At 47.6% G+C, this 21,717-nt stretch overlaps 2 protein-coding genes across 2 annotated transcripts; one reads left to right on the top strand and one right to left on the bottom strand.

Moving 5' to 3' along the window:
* The first annotated feature begins 816 nt into the window (after positions 1-816).
* Positions 817-7,891, top strand: PCYOX1L (prenylcysteine oxidase 1 like). Its single transcript, XM_083726158.1, has 6 exons — positions 817-1,178; positions 2,848-3,054; positions 3,235-3,409; positions 3,584-3,795; positions 3,967-4,107; positions 6,329-7,891. The coding sequence occupies exons 1-6, from the start codon at positions 1,070-1,072 to the stop codon at positions 6,985-6,987; spliced, it is 1,503 nt and encodes a 500-aa protein (XP_083582284.1). The 5' UTR covers positions 817-1,069; the 3' UTR covers positions 6,988-7,891.
* On the bottom strand, positions 5,512-13,736 carry IL17B (interleukin 17B). The gene is made up of 3 exons (XM_083726159.1): positions 13,497-13,736; positions 11,995-12,320; positions 5,512-10,104 (listed from the first exon to the last, which is right to left on the bottom strand). Exons 1-3 carry the CDS (start codon positions 13,515-13,517, stop codon positions 9,858-9,860), a joined length of 594 nt encoding a protein of 197 aa, XP_083582285.1. The 5' UTR covers positions 13,518-13,736; the 3' UTR covers positions 5,512-9,857.
* Positions 13,737-21,717: the final 7,981 nt, after the last annotated feature.

Raw genomic sequence — 21,717 nt, 5'->3', positions numbered from 1 at the left:
AGGGCGATGTTGATGTTGTCAGCATTCATGTCACGTTTTCAGACACTTGAGTTGGTCTGCTAAAGGTCCAGGTGCCTGAAGCCAGCTCTAGCTGCTTCGCCATCAGGTAACTACGCCAGCAGGGTGTGCTGAACTCGGCAGGCGGTGCTTTTTACACTTGCAACCCGAATGTCGACATCCCATATTTATTCAGTGATGCCTGCACGGTGAGCTTCGAAGTGTGTGAAAAGCAAACCAACCCTTCCAAGCAAGCAGACTTGGATGTTTACACCCAAGACGGAGCTGGCAAAAATGGCACCTCGGTGGCCCACCCTTCTTAAAGCCCTTCCCCTTGCAAGCTGAGTTCAAAAGAACCAGAACGTCTTTCTAGGAAAGGCGCAGATCCACGGCCGACCACAAAAGGCGTAAAGAGCTTCTGCTTGCGGCTGCACAGTTCCCAGTTTTAAGCTTCGAAAAACAGCAAATGATGAATGGTAATTAAGAAGCGGGGAAGCCGCATGGCAAATGAAGAACGCGGGGAAAGGAATCGGAGCAAGACCCAGAGCTGAAAGCATCGCGTTTAAGTATTTGCGCGCTTCGCGAAGCAAGCCTAACGCCGGAGCCCTCGAGACCATTGCGCGCTGCAAGCGAAGGAAAGCCGCGGCCCTCCAGGTGCGCTTCGCCTTCAACTCCCGTCAGCCCTTGCATTTCATGACCGACGGTCGGGGATGACGGGAGTTGTAGTCCGAAAGCATGGCGGGCGGCGGGTTCCCTATTCGAGGTTGCATCCTCGGCTCAGAAGGGGCGTCTCTTGAAGCTTGCCGCCTCTCGCCCCTTGCACTCTGCGAAGAGGGTGGCGCTGCGAGAGGCGCAGCCAATGCCGAAGCCAAGCCCTTGCTTGCTCCCTCCTCGCTCCTTCGGGAAGCGCTGCTGCCGAGTGGACGGAGGCAAGAGGCTCCCCCGCCGGCCCCGCAGCCGAGAAGCCGTCGGGCAGGCGAGCGAGCCGGAGCTCGGCTGCGCGGAGATGTAAACTGCGCACGTCGCGCTTTGCGTTCCCGCCTCCCGCGCCGCCGCCGCCGCTGCCAACAGGATGGCAGCCTCGCATCGGCTGCTTTTGTTGCTCACCGTGGTAGCTGTAGGGGTGATGCGGAGGGAGCCCCCCGTCGCTGCGGCAGGGGATGCTCCGCCCGGCAAAATAGGTAGGCGCTGCTGTCGAAATCACAGGCGCGTAAGCACGGGGTGCCTTGGTTTTTACGCATCTAAGCGAGGCCTCCTGGGCGGCGGGATCGGAGCGCTTCTGCCGTCCGTCCAGTGTGAGGTTGTCGACGGGGGTGTGAGGGAAGACAAGTGTTTAAGATACGGAACAAATAGTCACGAGGATGAGGCTGCACGGACCTGCCTGTCAGGGCATGCAGGAGGCTAGGGCCGAATAATTGGCATTAAGGATGCTTCTGTAGTGGCAAAATAGGAAGCTGCCTTCTACTGAACCAGACTGTTGGTCCATTTAGCTCAGGCTTGTCTGTACTGGCTGGCAGCAGCTCTTCAGGCTTCCAGACAAGGACACCTCCCAGCCCTACCTGCATATGCCAGGGATTGAACCTGCTTCGCAGCTGAGTGATGGCCCTTTCCCCTTAAGCACAGGCCATTCTCCAGTATGACATTTGTCCCAGGATTCGTCATTATTGTTCATAATACTAGCAGCCACCATAACAAAGGCACACAAAGCCTTTGTTGACAAGAATAAGATGGCAAGATGCTGAGGGGTAGCCAGAGGATGTTGGACTTTGAGAGGTATGTGTGGCTGATTTCAACAGTAGTTCTTTCTATAGCCACTCATCACCCCTGACTTCTGTACCTGAGTGAGTTTAGATAATGGGAAAGGGGGCTTTAGCTAAATATCAGGAAGGATCTCCTGGTGGTAGGGGCTGTTTGCCAGTGGAACAGAACAGAACAGGAAGCCTTGGAAAATGGCGGCCTTTCCTTCAGTAGAAGTTTTTAAGCAAAGGCTGGCTGGCTGGCTGGTCATGTATGAGGAATGCTGTGGCAACAGGTTTCCTGCATGGACCAGGGCTTGGACAAGATGTTTTATCGCTTTATTATTATAATTAATATTCTGTTGGGAGCCACACAGAGTGGCTGGGGAAACCCAGCCAGATGGGTGAGGTATTAATAATAATAATAATAATAATAATAATAATAATAATAATAATTCCCTTGAGGTGCCTTAACTCTGTAGCTGGGAAATGTGTACCTGACCACTTTGATGAAGATTTCCTGTACTTAATGAGCACAAAATCATCAGAGCATTTGTTGGTCTTTAAGATGCCACAGGACACAGGTCACTTTGCTAGATGCTTCCAGGGCTACCAATTTGGAACCAATCAAAATCTTAAAATCATTCACAGTGGGCTTTTTCTTGCTGTGTAGGTTTTTTTTATTAAAAGAAAATACTACTACATTTTTTGAGCATATGCAGACAGCAGCAACTCGCCATGTAAAGTAATTAATGTGATATTTGGCATAAAGCTGCAGCTTGGTACACATGTTTTTCACGTACACACATGCACAGTTAACCATGTTGAGAGATTCAGATGAAAGCTTGCTGTGGCCTTCTGCAGAACTTTCCCTTGCTTCATAGCAACAGTTTTTATTTGGCGAAGAACATGGGTAAAATATCAGGCCAAATGACTGGTTTGGAAAACCTTCCTCTTCATTGTGTGCCATCCTCCCTGCAGGACAAAGGATTGTTTAAGGGTCTGTGTGTAAGATGAGCAACCTGCTGGTCCTTTGGGGGAGTGGAACGGGTGGTCGGAGGTGGGCATGCATCTGCTCCGCCTTATCCTCGAACCTCTGCTTTTGCCTTGGCAGCTGTAGTGGGAGCTGGGATTGGCGGCTCTTCGGTGGCCCACTTCCTGCAGCAGCACTTTGGGCCACAGGTGCAACTGGACGTGTACGAAAAGGACACCGTTGGGGGCCGCCTGGCCACGGTCACTGTCAACAAACAGCAGTATGAAATCGGTGGTGCCTCCATTCACTCCCTCAACCTACACATGCAGGACTTTGTTAAGCTGCTGGGTGAGTGTGGGTACAATCATCACACTGGAAACAATTGCATTCGGGCCAAGTTTCAAAGCCCGTACAAAATCTGCAAAACATTAGTGTAAAAGCAGAAGGCTGTGTTGCCTACGCTCCCTGGCTCGTGAAGGAGGACAGAAAGTAGCTTTACTCTTCTACCTCATTGTCCCCTTATCCTAGGGCTGAAGCACCGTCGAGAATTGGCTGGGAAGAGTGCCATCTTTAGTGGGGAGCAGTTTGCCCTAGAGGAGACAGACTGGTACCTGCTGAACCTCTTCCGACTCTGGTGGCACTACGGCATGAGCTTCCTGCGCCTACAGATGTGGGTGGAGGAGGTAATGGAGAAGTTCATGAGGTATGTGACAGAGGTGGTGAGACCTCTGGAGAGGAAAAGAGGGTGGTCTTACTTCTCCTTTAAACCCAGAAAGTCTCCAGCTAGGCTGAAGAGATGCACTGAACCTCCTTTAGATCTCCTGGCATAAGGATCTGACTGCTCCAGATTTGTCTCCTCCTTTTTTGTGTCCTGCAGGATCTACAAATACCAGGCCCATGGCTATGCGTTTTCTCGCCTTGAGGAGCTCCTGCATTCGCTGGGTGGGGACACGTTTGTCAACATGACACAGCGCTCTGTGGCAGAGTCCCTGCTGGAGGTGGGCATCACACAGCGCTTCATTGACGAGGTCATTGTGGCCATTCTCCGTGCCAGCTATGGCCAGTCAGTACTGGTGCCTGCGTTTGCAGGTGAGTGCCACCTTTTGCTGTCTTGCTGCAGACCAACCAAGCAAGGCCAAAGGTGTCTCTTTCCAGTTGAGCACTGACTGATCTCGATAGATCCATGTTGCTGGAGGGAATGATGTCTTCATTACTTTATTATTATTCTGACACCTAACCCCTCTGTATTTCTATCTTCAGGGGCCATGTCCCTAGCAGGGGCACAGGGCAACATGTGGTCTGTGGAGGGTGGCAACAACCTAGTGTGTTCAGGCTTGCTGAAGCTGACGAAAGCCAACATAATTGAGGCCACTGTGACAGCCATTTCTCTGCACAACTCAGGTAAGCTGGCCAGAGCTGAAACAGAACCAGGAGATCTCGGGTAACAGGACTGGGCACTATCTTTGCTTGAGACCTTGAACATCAAGTTAGCTAGATCAGGGGTCACCAATCTGGTGCCCTCCCGATGTTGCTGGAGCATAACTCCCATCACCACTGACCATTGGCCATGCCAGCTGGGCAAGGACAGGGTTTGGCAAACAATGAAGAGAAGGAGACCAGCTCAGATCTCCTAAGGAACTAAAACAAGGATCAGCAAACCTTTTCAGCAGGGGGCCGGTCCACTGTCCCTCAGATCTTGTGGGGGGCCAGACTATATCTTTTTGGGGGGGGGGGGAATAAACAAATTCCTATGCCCAGAGATGCATTTTAAATAAAAGCACACATTCTACTCATGTAAAAACACCAGGCAGGCCCCACAAATAACCCAGAGATGCATTTTAAATAAAAGGGCACATTCTACTCATGTAAAAACACGCTGATTCCCGGCCCGTCCGTGGGCTGGATTTAGAAGGCAATTAGGCCGGATCCGGGCCTTAATTTGCCTACCCATGAACTAAAACTTTCCAATTTTGTTGTACTTCTCTTAAGAGACCTTCTTATGGACAGCAGCTGGTATACCACCAATGGCCTTGCATGGCAGGGGCGAAGTTGAGGGATCACTTTAACTTTACATTTCCCTACTTGTGTCTTGAAAATGCTTGCAAAGAAGGAGCCAGAACATGCCTGCAGACAAGGATCTGCAGGAAGTGGGACTTGGGACTTTCTTTGCCGTTCACTTGTCTCAGCTCCTTTCCAGATGATCAGTTGGTTGCACAAGAAATTATAAACAATGCATATTTACTGCAGAGACTCTGCATTCCTCCGCTGTTCTGTTGCAGGGACGTTATGGTTTCTGAGCACTAAAAAAGTACAATATTTTATACTTGGGAAAATCCAGTGTTCTCTCTCGGTTGTGCATTCATTACTGTTGTGATTGCTTTATGTAGATGTGGCCAGTCAGGTGTGACAAGTTGACTTCTTTTGTGATGCAGTCAGTGAGGAGCAACAAAACTCTCCCCTTATGTACCTGGATCATTTAGTATTGGATCATTTTTAAAAAAAAAAATATGAAAAAATTCTTAAGAGACTATGTTTTCTTCACAGTAGGAATCTTTATCAAAAGATATTTCTCTTTAAGCACTTACAATAGGCTAACTGCCACCCTTTTCATATTCCTCATCCCTTCCTATATTTCATTATTTTTGTTAATTATATAGGCAGTAGATAATATCCAGCATTAGCCATACTCAGAGAATATCCATTGACATCAGTGGACAAGTTGTTTAAATCCATTGACATCAATGGATACACTCTTGAGTGTGACGTAGTTGGCCTTAGCCCAATAGAGCTTTCTGAAACACATCATTGTTATATTAATTTTATTTATTAAATTTGAATGATGCCGTATATCCATAAATCTCAGGATAGTTTGCAACATAAAATTACAGTATGAAAAACACAATTGTTCTGCTGCTGCTGCATTCACATGCTTTCATTTTATGCCACTGTGAACCTTACAGTCTCATGCTTGCTATCTCACAGGCTGTTGAGTACCTCCAGATGCTGCTTGACTACAAACTCCTATGATCCTTAACCATTGGCCATGCTGGCTGGGGCTGATGGGTATTGGAGTCCCACAGCATCTTGAGAGCTACCACCTTGGCCACCCCTTCCTGCAGCTTATCAGCCAGATCTGGTGTACCTCATAGTTAACAGTGCTCCTTTTGATGGTGTACCCAAGGCTGAGACATCTGTAGACGTACACATGCTCACTTTCATATGCTCCAATATTTTGGTCTTGCCTAGTATCACTTGCATGTATGCACACATAAGGTGAGAAGATTCCCCACCTGCTTACTAGTGGACAGTCAGAAATATAGTCACTCTTTACTCTTATATCTGTCACTTGTGCAAAATGTATATCGGCTCTATGTGTCTGGTCTAGCTCACCAGGCAGGGTCTGGAAGCTGAAACCAGCAACAAGAAAATAATAAAAAACAGAGGGGAAGGGGTTAACTAAGGAACATGGAGAACCACAGAGCCTTGGCAGATTGTTGAAGAAGCTTTCCAACTTCTAGGTCTTACCCATTCAGCTCCTTAAAACCTTCAGCAGGATGTGAGGGTAGTTGTTGTGTATTTGAGTTGCTGTTTTGAGCTCTCTCTCTCTCCCCACTCTTTCCAGAAGGAAAAACCTTCTACCAGGTGCATTATGAGGACGAGGAAGGCCAAGGCTCTAGCTTCTATGACATCGTGGTCATTGCTGCTCCACTGCATAATAACAAGAGCAACATCAGCTTCCAGAACTTTGACCCTCCCATTGCTGAGTTCCCAGGGACCTTCCACACCACGGTCACTTCTGTCATCCATGGCTATCTCAATTCCTCTTATTTTGGCTTCCCAGACCCAAAGCTCTTCCCTTTTGCCAGCATCCTCACCACAGATGCTCCTGTCCTCTTCTTCAGTTCCATGGACAACATTTGCCCCGTCAACATATCCAGTACCTTCAGGCGGAAGCAGCCCCAAGAGGCAGCCATATGGCGAGTCCACTCCCAGCACCCCTTGGAGAAGCAAGAGCTGAAGACTCTGTTCCGTTCCTACTACTCTGTCCAGGTGACGGAATGGCAGGCCTATCCTGACTATGGGTCTTCCAAGAGCCTCCCGCCCATTGTCCTCCACGATAACCTCTACTACCTCAACAGCATGGAGTGGGCAGCCAGCTCGATGGAAATGGCTGCTGTGGCGGCCAAAAATGTGGCCCTCTTAGCCTACAACTTCTGGAATCGTGACCTAGAGAAAATAGACCAGAAGGACCTGATGCACAAAGTGAAGACCGAGCTGTGACTTTATAGCAGTTGCTGCTAGAGAAGACTTTCCAGGAAACTCTCCTTTAGTGCATGCAGGGTGGGAATTGGGGTAGGGGTGGGGGGTATTGAAGGATTACACTGGAGGTTTAGCAAGGAGAGAAACAGAAGACTTGGCATACATCCCCATGCATCTATTGTCTACAATAATTGCATCCCCCTTCCTGCTATGTTTCGGAGAGTCTGTGAGTCAATATCTACATGTGCCCAGCTAGTAAGGCTTCCTCTTGAGATAACCTTGGAAGGGACCTGAGCTGGTTAATGAGGAGCATCGTATACTGATTCCAGCGTTGGTGGGCTGGTTTTCTGCTTCAGGCTAAGTGCTCCTTACCTGCTGTCCCATATCCATGCACTGCTGCTGTCCATGACTGTTCAGGGCAAAACTAAGTCCTGTCCTAGGATGGATTGATTGCCTCCTAGGCCTCTGCAGTCCTGGCCCCCGAGTTCATTTGTGTTGGCCTTTCTGTTTATGCATAGGCCTCTATACTCAAGGGAACAGGCAGAGTGCTGTCTCTGATGTGACGCCTTTTTGTGTCTGTGTGTGTGTCTGTTTTGCCATCCAAAACAATGTTGTTCCTTTTGCTTTGTTGCCAAGCTTCATGAACTTGCCTCTAATTGTAGTCAGCTAGAGAGCCCTGAGATGGGTCTCCTGGTATTGGCTACAGCTCAGGTTCTAACACCCTTTTGACTGCCTATACATATGTGAAACTGCATAAACCACTGCCCCGATTGCCTCAAATCCTTGCAGCTAATGGCTGATGTTGCCTTGCCCTGTGTATGATTGGGGGGGAGGGGAAGGGTATAATCCCCCTAATGGCAAAAAAAAGATGGTTTCCATTGTTTCCAAAACAGAAGGAATTGCTGTATAAACACCTGGAACCTTTCCTGATTTGGTACTGTATGCTGTCTCCTTGAGCTGGTTCTGTAGCTCCCGAAATGGTGGCTAATGTACTCCTTGCCGTGCTGCTGATCTAGAGCCCTGCTCACCCCCCAAATTACTTTCTATGGTCAAGGGATAGCTTGCTGAGTTGTCAAGAGCAAAGCAAAATTACCAGCCAGTGAGTTCTGCCATTTCCCAGAAAGGGCAAGGCTACTAGGAGCTGATATCGTTTTCTAATCAAGTTCTGCAGAGCTGAGCACCTGCATGGGGCTGCTCTGAAATGCTGGGAAACTCGAGTGAACTGAAAGGAAAGCTGCCCATTGTTTTCTCCCCAGTGCTTCAGCATTCTGGCACAAAGGCAGCCCCTGCATAGATTCAGGAGTGGCCTTCAGGTGTTGCTGGACTCACACTCACATCAGCCCCAACCAGAAGAGCCAGTGGTCAGGGAGGATGGGAGTTGTAGTCCACCAACCTCTGGAGGGCTGCAGGTTTACCACCCCTGCCTTAGCATGTGGCTCCCTCTCTCTTGCACTGTTTTGCTTAAGGGTCTTGCCTTCCACAAGCCAGAACTGTCTCCACTGCCACCCTTCCTAATCCTGGACTTCTTAGCCTGTGATGCTGCCTTGCACGAAGGCAGACCACTGGCTCATCAAAACCAGCCTTGCCTGTGTTCACTGACTGCACTTTCCCAAAAGTCTCAGACAGGGATCTTTTGGCAGCTTTGCTGCCTGAGAAACATTTTAACGGAGCTGCCTGTGGTTAAACCTGGCACCTTTGAGCATACAAAAAAAATCCTGGGTTCTTGTCAGCGAGCTGTGGCTCTGCACCAAGGGATGCTGCTTCTGATATGTGCAGAAGGGTTGCAGGTTCCCAAAACGGCCATGGTCCTTGTCTCTAGGGTGTCACAAATAATGGGTTGCCTCAGGATCTCTTGCTGCCTCCTGAATCTAGTCTTTGGCACATGTGCCAAAGCTGCGGTGTTTGTTCCCTGGCCTAGCATTTTGCTGATACCTAGGCCCTGTGAACAGGGCTGCCAGCACAGGACTCTGAGAACTGCTTGGTATTAAGATAAGACATCTCCTTGTTAGTTTTGTGTGAGGTGTACAAGAGTACACCTTCCAAGTAGCATTGAAAGGCCTCTCCTTCTCCACCAAGCACAGCAAGTACAGACTCTCCTGCTCCCACACAGAAGGCAGCAGGGCACTGTCAAAAGAGCAATGGCCTAGCTTTGGGCCTTCAGTTGACACAGAAGATGTGTCCTGTCAAAGCCTCCATTTTGGTAGTGCAACCCAGTAGGGCCTCTTTGCACGGTGACGTCATCCTGGCCTAAGCCCTGAGCAGCTCCAGCAGATGGGCTGCAGCGTCAGCTTGCAAACTGAGCAGCCGTCAAGCCAGTGCTAAAGGGCTTTGAGCCCCAGATGGAAGGCTGCACCTTCACTGGATCTCCTTCCTTCCTTCCTCCACAGCAGCAGCCACACAGCAGCTTCCCTTTCTGCTGAACTCCTGACTGAGCAGGCATGCCTGGCAAAGAGTAAAAACTGGCACCAGTGACTGTAGTGATTCAGAGCTGTTAGGGTGAAATGAAGCAATTTGCTCTGGATCCAGGTCGAATACAGTTAATTACCATTTGTGCAACACAGAAAGCACTCAAGGTTGTGGGTTTGATCCCCATTCGGGTCAGCTGCATATTCCTGCATTGCAGAGAGTTGGACCAGATGATCCTCAAGGTCCGTTCCAGCTCTACAATTCTAATTTCTTGCTGTGTGCATGTTGTGCTGTCAACCTCTCTGTGGGTTATAGGAGAGAAGGAGTCCAACGAAAGCAGCTTGGGCCTCTGGAAGCACATGGATCTTCCCACATCTTGGCAGGAGAAAAAGCACGTTCTGGAAGAACGGAAGGGGAAGATGAGGCTAGGAAGACGGGAGCGCTACTAACCCTTAGGGAACCCGAAGCAGGAATAGCAGCAGTTCTCAGAAGATGCAAGTGCAGCCCACAGCAATGGTCTCCATCACGGTCTTGTACTCCTTGCGGCACCTCTTCTTCTTCCGGCTGGGGTTGCTTGGCTCACACAGCAGTCGGCGCACTGGGATTTTGCTGTGGATGGGGATGCTGACCATGGTGCGATCTTCCTGCATGGTGAAGGGATTGATGCACCCAGCACACAGGCAGTGTGCCTCTGGGATGTTGGCTGGGATTCGTGTTGCGTCGTGGTTGATCCTGGAGTGGAAACGTGCTGACATCAGAACAAGCACATTCATTTGGGGGGCAGAGGGGGTGGGGCTACTGAGGATAGGAAGGCAGGTCACATACATACCTAGCGGCACCCCAGAATTTGGGGGTAACAACCACCATCTACCATAGCACCTTCCAGTACATGTGTAAGTTAACTCAGTGAACTTGGACATGCACTGGAAGGTGTGACAGGAGGCGACTTGCCGAATCCTCCCAGAGAGGCCCATAAAATGTAGGAGGACCTACTTGATAAGAGACCTTGACATCAAGGACCATGGTCCATGCTCCAGTTTCTAATGGCCATACAATAGTAGGCATTCATGCCACAACAATAGCAAGAAAGGAATGGTGCCTGCAGAGCAAAACATCTGTGGACAGAGAGAAATGGAGGGGGTGTCCTTGCACCGTATGAGGGGGAAAGTTCAAAGCAACACCTACCTTTGAAGTGATGTTTGCAGGCATGTCCTGAGGAACACTGTGGTCCTAGGCTTGCAGAAGACTATTTAATGCGGCCTCAGAAATAATCAGAATGCTGTGCCCCACGGGTAGATTTATTTAACTGCCTCTGCTGTGTTGTTTGAGCCAAGCCCCACTCTGCATAGCTTGGAAATGAGGTAGTAGAATCTGTTTCCCACCCAAAAGCATACAGAGACACACGTGATCCTAACTCTGTAATGCATGCTACTGTTTTGGAAGTCCCTGTGCCGGAGGCATATTCAGAAGAACTTGGAAGCCTTTACTGCTTCAAATGGTTCTGTCTGAATGTAGGCCTCAGACTGATGCTACCCATTGACGCAACACAGCTTTAGTCACTCCATGCAGAGGGCAGTTCATTGAGCTGGTGAAACCAGATGTCAAGAAAACAGCAGTGGCTTCATGTGCCAAAGGTCCCAGGTAACCTGATGTGGTAAACTGCATCGGTCCAAGTTGTTCCTCCTGCCATGATCAAACTACAACCACAAGGCCCAGAAAGGAATTGATTTTATGCAGTGCTGAATTCATCAGAGTTATGTGGTCTCTGATTCTTAAAAAGGTGAGTGAAATGTCTTGGTTGAGCCCTTCAGAAAAGCGACACATTCATGCACTTTCAAGAGCACCACAAGGCGGGGATAGAGTGCCACAAAATCAGGCCAATGCTACCAAGTTTTTCTACTACCTCGCTAGCATTTTCTTGGCTGAGTCTTAAGCTAAGGCAGTATTAAATATAGGAATTAATTAGCATATGCTAATGAGTGACTTATGGGAATGCCACAACCATTGGATAGGCCACAATAGGATGGGAAATGGCTGATTAGATAACATATTGTTTTTAAACCAATTACAAATAAATCCCAGTGTGCCAGTGGCGCTCCTTGATATGAGGTCCAAGGTGCCTCTTGACCATGTGTGATAGCATTCCAAGTGTTGAAGCAGGTTGTGGCCTGCATGAGACGGGTGGGGGGTGCTTGTTGCCAACCCACTTCCTTCTGTCCCCAGCAGAAGGGTCTGAGTTCAAAAGAGAAGCAAATACACTCCCCCAACACACACCACCACACAGACATATAGCATAGAGACCAGTTATCATGCTGTTGACTCTAAGTCAGTAGTTCCCAATTAGCTAGGTTCTGGGGACCGCCTGTTTTTCAAAAGCCAAGCCATGGACCCTCTACTTTTGACAGTTTTGATATCTCTGTGGTAGTTTTTGTTATATGAATGGTGCCATGGAGGGGGTCCACGGACCACCTATTGGGAACCACTACTCTAGGCCACAGATTGGTTGAACACCACATAGAAAGCAAAATGCAGCTGGAGCACAATTTTTTGTCTTGTACAGATAGGCTTGCAAGAAGACCTGTGTGGGGCAACCACAGTGCCTTGAGACCTGCTCTATCTCACCTGTAGGCCCACGGAGACAGGCTCCTCTTGTTGGACATCCAGAGCCTCAGGTTGACCTGGCACTTGCTCTCCAGGGGTTCGGAGCTGTTCCGCAGCTGGCTAACCATCTCATGGATGCTCCGCTCGTAATCCTCCACAAGGGTGTAGTCTGTGGAAGCCTCTGGGTTTACTCTTAGCACCGGGTCAGGTGAGGATTCTTGAGCCTTCAGGTGCTGAACCTTGGCTTTTGCTGATCCTCTCTTCTTTCCTTTAGCTCCCTTGCTTTGCTCTTTTGTTTCTCTGGAGGCATCAAGTGTGAAGGAAAGGCAGATAGCACAGAAAACCATCTGGAGAGGAAGAAAAGAGAGCACACTGGGTACTTTTCATCATACAACTCAGGGGCACCTTTGGCTCTCCAGAGGTTACTGAACCACAGCTCCCATCATCCCTAGTCATTGGCCATTTTGCTAAGACTTATGGGAGTTGTAGTTCAGCAACATCTGGGAGGAGCAAAGGCTCATATACACTCCTTGTATATCTAGTCACTAGCACTTGTCCCCTTTCAAGTAATTTAGTCAAAGCTGGGAAAGAGAGGGAGTCCCCAGACTGTCAGTATTTTGCAGGAGGGATGAAATTGCCTATGAGGAAATTTAGCTTTGCATAGTTAAAGTGGATTAGCACACTCTGTCACCTTAGTGCAGCTGCAATTATTTTGCTATTAGGATAGTGGCAAGGAGAAACATTGAAAAGTGTGGAATAAACAAATGATTATCAGGAAGATATATAAATGCCCACCAGCAAATCCAGACGAATGCTTGTCGTATAATTAGAATAAATGCTCAATGACCAGAGTGGAAGAGCCCAGAGAGAGGATGCTCCCCCATCAAGGTGATCTCAGTTTGCAAATTGTTCTTCAAAATCATCCTCATCAGCACTTTCAGTGCAAATTTCTCCTCATAGACACATTTTTATGCACAATCTTGCCTAATAGACATTTTGCAAAGCAATTCCCCCTAATGCAATGCATTTTTCTATTCTAGTTCCAATAGAATATACATTCCTATGCGTGTGTTACCCTATATATGCAGCTTTGTACACATAACTTACCTGGAGAACTGCACTACAAAATTCAGAGAAGTCTGAATTTTGTAGGATGGCTGTGTTTTGGTTTGCATATTGTCTTGGGATGTGTGGATTAAGTCGGTTCACCTTTTAACATGCAGTGAACTGAATTTCTCCCCCATGCCTCGCCATAAACGGAAGAACTTTATATGCACAAATCAACCATTCCCACGACATTCTTAACTGCTGTCCATTTTGTCCCCATCTGTGCTTCCTTCTATGGGATCCTTTCTTTCTCCCCCCCCCCTCTCTGGGAGGTCATTTTTGTCTCCTCAGTGCCAGGCCCTGAAAGCAATAGTTCACCCAGGCAAAGTTTACACTTCCCAAAGCAAACAAGCTCGACAGGCTGTTAATAAATAGAAAGTAAATAAAAAGAGGCACAAAGAAAGCCAGGCACCTACCAGTTTTGAAGCCCACTCCATGGCAGTGTGGGTGGATGAGCGAGGACTTTGCAGATGCCCTCCCTCTGTGTTGAATGAAAAGAGCGAGTTGAGCTGGGTGCTTTTAAAAGAGAAGCAACAGCCCCTAATTGCTTCATCACCAGGGAGGTGGGCCTGCCTGGCACCAAGAAACTTCCTCAGGGTGCCAGCTAGGTTGTTGACAGCCAGGAGGGACAGCCCTCAGTGCTGCCCTGCTACTTCCCAGCAGGCATGTAGGTTTTCCCCAGGGACAGCGCAAACCGTGGCCACAGGCTGGCTGGCTTCAAGCACCTGCTTAGAGGACTCCAGGGTGGGTAGCGAAAAGGAGCTTTCTGAAGGCAGACTTCCCCAAGGCTGGGGGTAGCCAGGTATTATTCCATTGTAAAGACTTCCAAATTTCTCAGGCAAGAGGAATGACCATTGAATGTTGATCTTGGAAAGTGGTGAAGAGCGTTTCTCCAGGCTGAGGGAATGAGAGCAGGGCCTTCTGTGCTACCTGGGAGGCCTGGCTTTGAGTGGGTGGGTTGTTGAATGCAGGGCTTGTCCAAGGGCTGGAAGGTATAGATCCCACCGCATCCCCCAAAGTCAAGCAATTAGCATAGCCAGCGTCCCGGAAGGGACTTTGGGGCAGCGCAAAGGCCACTTAGGGACAAGGGCAAAATGGAAAGGTTGCACTCCAGTTTAGAAACGCAGGAGCGTGTTGTGTGGTGAAGGAGCAGGAATAGAAAGTCAGCGAAGTCTCCTTTTGCTTGCTTATTTATATACTGAGCACCTAGGACAATGATTTTCCAGAGGGGCAGCTGTGTTAGTCTGCAGTGAAAACTGCAGAGAGTGTTGTGGCACCTCAAAGGCTAGCAAATTTATTATGGCAAAAGCTTTCGTGGACTACAGTCTATCTCATCAGATGCGTGAAGTGTTATCCTGAGTTGCAACTAAAAATGGTGAGTGGTAGAGGATTGTAAACAGTGATATCAGAAAGAAATGACATGCAGGAAAATCTTACTACTTGCACTTTTTTGCATTTCTTTCTGACATCACTGTTTACTATTTCTTCCCCCCCCCCTCTGCATAACACCCATAATGCAGGATAAGACTTCATGCATCTGATGAAGTGCATTGTAATCCATTAAAGTTTATGCCATAATAAATTGTCTTGCTGTTGTTTTACTATAACGAAGTCTCTTTTCTTTCTTTCTCCTGCTTATCAAATATTTCTCTGAGGGAGAATCACCATCCCATCAAGCCAGGCTTTAATTGATCTTGTGTGGAGTACATATACATTGTCTCCATCAATCTTTCTTAGGAAATGTCTAATGATTCGATTCTGCACACAAAAAGGCAACAGCAACAAAAGCCAAATGAATGCTAACATTGCCACACCTTTTTTTCCGCAACAGATTGCATTCAGGCCCTGCTGAATACTTCTGCCTTGGTTTCATCAGTTAGTGTATTAGGTTATGAAGTGCGTAATCAAGCAATGTATTAAGCAAGAAAAGCCTCTTGATGAAATGCAAGACCCCTCCCCCTTAAATAACTAAAATTTGTGTCTTTTTAAGAAATGCCCAAGTAAGACATTGGGATGGGTTGTGTGTATGACCACATTCCCCAGTGCTGCAGTCTGCATACCAAAAACTCCACAGGTCCCAGAGCCACAAGACACACACAGTCAAATGAAAACAAGTCATAATCTTTCACAAATGTGTTTGCTTTTTTATATAAAATAGCGAGTTATATTTGCCTACACTCACTCTCTTTTCTCTGGAGTGCACACACAGAGTTCTTCTATCTCTCACACAAGCTAGGCAGCCTTACAGCAACCTGACCAAAAAGTTTGTTTGCTTTCTAAGCTCAGCTTAAATTATACCTAAGGGATGGATTTAACATTTGAATGCTGTAGAATAACTTGAAATGATCCAACGGTGGCTTGCAATTCTAGTTCCTCTCCTTTTTGCCTCTGTTTCTAGTTTGACATCAGTGGAAGGAAAAGAAACCCATTTTAACTGTTTATATATGGTGGATGAGTTAGCTCAAGCTTCACCAGCTTGGAGCCATCCAGATGTTTTAGACTACAATCCACAGCATAAACTCGCTAGGGTTGATGGGAGTCGTAGTCCAAAACATCTAGAGGGCACCAAGTTGGCAAAGGCTGAGATAGTTGATGGTCATCTGACCCGCTAGCTTTTATTAATAAAGGTGGTGTACTAATGCATTGGGACGGGGGTGGCACTGTGGGTTAAACCACGGAGCCTAGGACTTGCCGATCAGAAGGTCGGCGGTTCAAATCCCCACGATGGGGTGAGCTCCCATTGCTCAGTCCCTGCTCCTGCCAACCTAGCAGTTTGAAAGCACGTCAAAGTGCAAGTAGATAAATAGGTACCGCTGCGGCGGGAAGGTAAACGGCGTTTCCGTGCGCTGCTCTGGTTCACCAGAAGTGGCTTTGTCATGCTGGCCACATGACCCAGAAGCTGTACGCCAGCTCCCTCGGCCAATAAAGCAAGATGTGCGCCGCAAACCCAGAGTCGGCTACGACTGGACCTAATGGTCAGGGGTCCCTTTACCTTTACTAATGCATTGCACATCAATAAATCAGTGGCTCAACACATGCAGCCTGGCTAACTAGGAAAGTGATTAGGAACCAGACACATCAGCTGTTGTTGAACTACAGCTCCTCTCTCTAGCTGCTACTCTCTAGTTGTGCTGTATTCTCTGAAGTTTTGTCAGCTGTAGGCCTGGTCACTGTTAGCATTTTTAATTGCTGGTGCTTTTAGTAATTTGGTTAAAGAATGAAAGAAGAATTCCCTGGATGCCTAGATGCAGATTTGGGGCAAGTTCTCTTTGGAGAGTGAGACCTAGCAGAGATTTAAAATCACAAAACATGCAGCAAAGTAAAACAAGGAAATAAAGGCTGTTAGACCTTTAAAATTCTCCCTTCTAAGTTTCTTCCAAAAGCTCCCCACTTTCCCTTAACATAGAAAGAGACCACATCTTTGGTAAGTTAAAAGTGGTTTACTTACAAACTCTTCAAAGGTCGCATTCATGTGCAGCAGCAAGAAAAGACCAGCTGTACAACTTAGTTTCAAAAAGTGGTAAAATGTTTCTAAATTATTTGTATAGAAACACAAAGATGGCTTGCTAAAGCCAACAAAGTCTAAGGCTGGATCTAGACACATAAAAAACATGTTTCAGGAAAATGCGTTGTAAAGCTCATAATGGGAAATCACATTGCCAAAGGATTAAACTCTACAGCGCCATCTGCTGCCACAATGTTATAATAATGCATTTCAAATTATTTTTAGGACTAATGTAACTGAGTCCTAAGATTGGAGCATCCAATATAGATGTCCTTATTGGGTTGAGTTCACATGGTGGAAGAAACAGAAAGGTGGAAAGTGGGAGAAGTTTAATAGCCCTTCCTTCCAAAGTGAGTGGGTGTGACCTAGCTAAGCCTGGCAGGACAGCTTACTCTATGGAATTAACCCCTTCATGCATTAGAGTTAAGCTGGCTATATCCCACAAGAATTGTGCCTCAAAACAGACCATTAAGCAGTGGAGTTTTTGTAACATAGGAATCACATGCATCCCATAACCAGCCCCAGTTGATATTCTGGCTGTGGCATTCTGGACCAGCTGGTTTGAATAGATCAAAACTGCCTTCCTAACCCTGTATCATGTGATGAACTGCCTGAACCTTATTCATGTAATCATCCTAGCTAATACTTCTGTAGCTGCTATTCCAGGAGGCATTGAAAAATAGCAGGTCTTTTCACATGTAAGCTTAGAGTCTTGTTAGCTTTTGCTGTTGCTTAAAGTGGTTGATAATCTGAGCATTAAACCTACATTGGTCACAAACTGTATCTTAATTTCAGAAGCCTGCTTTCAATTCTACATTAAAAACAATCACACATTCATACAAATAGGACACCCTAGAGGTTCAAAGGTGATTTAAGTCTTGCCTGAAAACATTCTAAATCTGCAAGTCTGTGGGATCTTTGGCTTAGCTTGACCTGACTGGTAACAGCTGGGGTGGGACTGGATCAGTCACCCCTGCCTTTCCAGAAAGCTGCCACAGGGTGGTGCTAAAGTAAAGGCAAATGACTGTCACCATTGTGACCCCCACCCCTCACACAACACCACCATGGATGGTCCTGGTATTTCAGTCTTCTCAAGCTCTAAGAAACTCATTGCAAAACATGTCGTCATTTAAAACAGTTTTAAATCACGACTAGTCAGGCATGGCAGAAAACAAAGGAATGCGTCCAAAAATGCCTCACCAGGGATACCAAACACTGTTCTTAAAAGCAGAGGCTCCAGTACTTAACCTTAAAAATTCCTTTCCTGTTCCCTGGGCGGATGAGAGATGAGGCAGCCGCCTATAGGAGAGCTTGGAAGGAATGGTTCACAGCACAGCAACCAACCTGGCAGGGAAGCCTCAGCTAAGCGGGAAGGAAGACTGGACAAGCTGATTAGCAAATGCCCCACGGCTTACAGAGATAAGCATAAAGCAGATGAGTATGGAATTGCCCCATTCTCTGCTCGGCCTGGCCTCATCCCTTGCAAAGATGATAATCAGACTGATTGCATATTCTCCAGTCATTCCTATTTTCTGGGATATCACTGTACTGTCCCTAGTTTTGCCTTTTGGGAATGTATCCGTAACATCTCGTTAGTCTTGTTTCCTGGAGTTCGGGATTCTTACCTCCTTCACTCCCAGGGTCTCTAAAAAATAACTCTTTGAATGGCATGGAGGTAGATCTGCCTGATCTCTCATATACATATATATATGTACAAGGCAGAAAGGTAAAGGTAAAGGACCCCTGGATGGTTAAGTCCAGTCAAAGGCAACTATGGGGTTGTGGCGCTCATCTCACTTTCAGGCCGAGGGAGCCAGCGTTTGTCCACAGACAGCTTTCCAGGTCATGTGGCCAGCATGACTAAACTGCTTCTGGCACAACAGGACACTGTGGCAGAAACCAGAGCGCATGGTAACACCATTTCCCACCACAGCGGTACCTATTTATCTACCTGCACTGGTGTGCTTTCAAACTGTTAGGTTGGCAGGAGCTGGGACAGAGCAATGGGAGCTCACCTTGTGGTGAGCTTCGAACCACCAACCTTCCGATAGGCAAGCCCAAGAGGCTCAGTGGTTTAGACCACAGTGCCACCAGCATCCCTGTACATTTATATACATTTATACATGTATATAAATGCACAGGCATGTATATGAGGGTACTGTGTGTAGATGCTGCCATTTCACATCTGGTGAGGCACATTTTGAACTGTTGGTAACAGATTGTAGAATGTGTTTTTGTGTGTGTTTTACCCTAGCATATTGTTTAATTAAAAGAACAAATGCCTTCTTCAACCCAGTGGAAGTTCACATTGTTCTCCTTTCCCTGAACAGGCACAATCTTGCCTACACTCCTCCACTCAACAGGCTCTGGGACATTGGTCCAGTTTGTCCTAGTCTGTATTACAGAAGTGTATGGGATTCTTCACAGCAGAATAAGGGACGCGGGTGGCGCTGTGGATAAGGGACGCGCCTAGGACTTGCCGACCGCATGGTCGGCGGTTCGAATCCCCACGGCGGCGTGCGCTCCCGTCCTTCGGTCCCAGCACCTGCCAACCTAGCAGTTCGAAAGCACCTTCGGGTGCAAGTAGATAAATAGGGACCGCTTACCAGTGGGAAGGTAAACGGCGTTCCGTGTGCTGCGCTGGCTCACCAGATGCAGCTTCATCACGCTGGCCACGTGACCCGGAAGTGTCTGCGGACAGCACTGGCTCCCGGCTTATAGAGTGAGATGAGCGCACAACCCTAGAGTCTGGCAAGACTGGCCCAAACGGGCAGGGGTTCCTTTACCTTTACCTATGGGATTCTTCACAGCAGCCTTTGTTTTGCCAACAGCTGGAAATGCTGTTTACACTTGACTTGAGTCTTCAGCTCTGCTTGAACCTTGGAGTTTTGCTCTTTCAGGGAGAGAGAAATGTGAAATACCTCTTTCATCACAGGTAAATTCTCTGTGCTCAGGACCAGCTTTCTTGAAAGACAGAAACAATGCTATCATCCACAAACCTCAACTTTAGGGAAGGATGTGCAGTTCAGAGAGCAAGTCTGCCTACATACTTGCACGATAGGATAGGAAGTATTACAGTGGTTACAGCTATGAGCCAACCACTCCTTTTGGGAGGAAATTGTTAATAGTACAGAACGCCTGGCTGATGGAGAGCTGAGTGGTAGGAGATGGTCTTGTGGAACTGGAGATCTCTCTCTCTCTCTCTCTCTCTCTCTCTCTCTCGTGTTTAGAAAAATACAGTCATAACAGCTTGAGGATGATGGCATCCCACCTCAAGCTAAGGGAAGGGAATAGGTGTGAGGGGGGAGGTCTCTGAAGATCTGGTGCATGATGGGTAATGGATTTGCTGCCATGTAGGGCAGCCTGCTGTTTGTTCTGCTTGAATGATTATAAATCAAACAAATATTACATAAAATACACCTCAATCCATTTCCAAAGGAAACCAAATCCAGGTAGGGCTTACCCTGAATCGTCTCATTATTTGGACCGTGTGGGGGGCCTGCAGACACATATTTACAAATGAGCTTACGGCCCACTCCTACTGAATTTGGGCACTTGGCTTTCTGTGCATTGTTTCAGTAACCTTCCTAGGAGAGCAAGCCCACCCAGCCTGCTCTATCAGTTGGCCCGCCACCAGCCAGCTTATGCTCTCAACATGCTCCAGCTGTCTTGGCAATTCCATCTAGGGAAAGAAAGTTTAAGCAAACTCTAACCGCATAGTGCACAACTGCACATGGCAACTGCCAAGTGTGTTCAATCGACCGATAGCAGCAAAGCCTCAAAAGTGTATGAGACTGGAAAGGGCTGTGAAGGAAGTCGTATGAGGGGCTGTAGGGCAGGGCAGGGCTTGTGATTTTAAGATAATTGCCTCAGAGTGGAAAAGAAGAGGCTTGTTTTCATGGCTGGGGGGGGGGGTCGGGGATCCTTTTTCCAGTGTTTAATCACATGCACATGTAGCAGTCTTAATCACTTCACATGAAAACGTTTGTAAATCTATTTGATTCAGTGAAGAGGATTAGAGACTTGATCAGTATGCCAATAGCAAGCTCAATAAATGGAACATTTTGAAGACAGCTGCACCCCCCCCCCATCTATTAAGCTCACATTTAAATGCCAATGGCCCCCTTGTTTTCTTTCCGCTCTGGCTTTTGCCACCATTCATCCAAGTAGCCTTCCCCAACCAGCTGCCCTCCAGACTCCAGTCCCTACTGGTCTTGATCTCTGGCCATAGTGGCTTTGGCTGGTGCGAATTGAAGGGCATCCATAGGGCAACAGCTTGGGAAACGCCAAACACCTCCTGTCTCTGTCCCATGAGATGTTACAGTCCAAATTAGAAGACCATGCCTGTGTTTGTGAACGCTTGTGCATGGATATGTGTGCCTGAGTTCCCCAACTGTGGAGGTATAACATGTGCACCTATGCCCTGCCCTTTCACCATAGAAATGCAGTTTATGAAGCTGCACTGCCAGTGCAGCATAACCACACCCCCAAGTTCAATATACAAGTTCCCATGCACTAAATCCAATTACATTTCATCAGCCTCCCAAGTCCGCTGGAACAAAGCTCTTGCTGTTTAGAGAATGGCCATATGGGGGCATGAAGATCGCAAGCTCTCCTGCTGCCCCTCCCTTCAACTTCCTGGCCTCCCCCCCTCCGTTCCTCCTCCTCCTCCTCCCTGCCCCCCAACCAGTAAATAGCCTTCTCATTGTGTCATAGGCACTCTCTGCACAAGTCCATATTTGCACAATGCTAGCAACTCACAGGCCACTGCAGCCTAAAGGGCTTATTTTAAGCTTGTTGGAAAAGAACATTGTTTGGTGGGAATTAAACTCTCGGTTCTCAAAAAAGGGCAAAATGAAAAGGGACTAATTCTACTGACTCCTTGGGTTGCATAAACATGGAGACGAGTCCCATCTGGAGAGAGGGCAGGGGAGAATTTTCTTGCTGGCACCCAGCAGAGGTCAATGTCCTCTCTTGGACATTCATCAGGAGTGTCAGTAGGACAGGAAGGGAGGCCAGTTCCCAATTCCTGGATGGCTTCTCCCATGTGATTTCCAATGGCATTTAGAATTTCTGTGCCTCTTTAATGCATAAAATAATGAATGCAGACAGAACTGTAAGCATTCTTTCAT

The sequence above is a fragment of the Podarcis gaigeae genome, assembly GCF_964106915.1.
Source record: "Podarcis gaigeae genome assembly, chromosome: 2".
NCBI lineage: Eukaryota > Metazoa > Chordata > Lepidosauria > Squamata > Lacertidae > Podarcis > Podarcis gaigeae.
The sequence above is the reverse complement of the archived record's forward strand: the minus strand, read 5'-3'. Positions and strand labels throughout refer to the sequence as shown.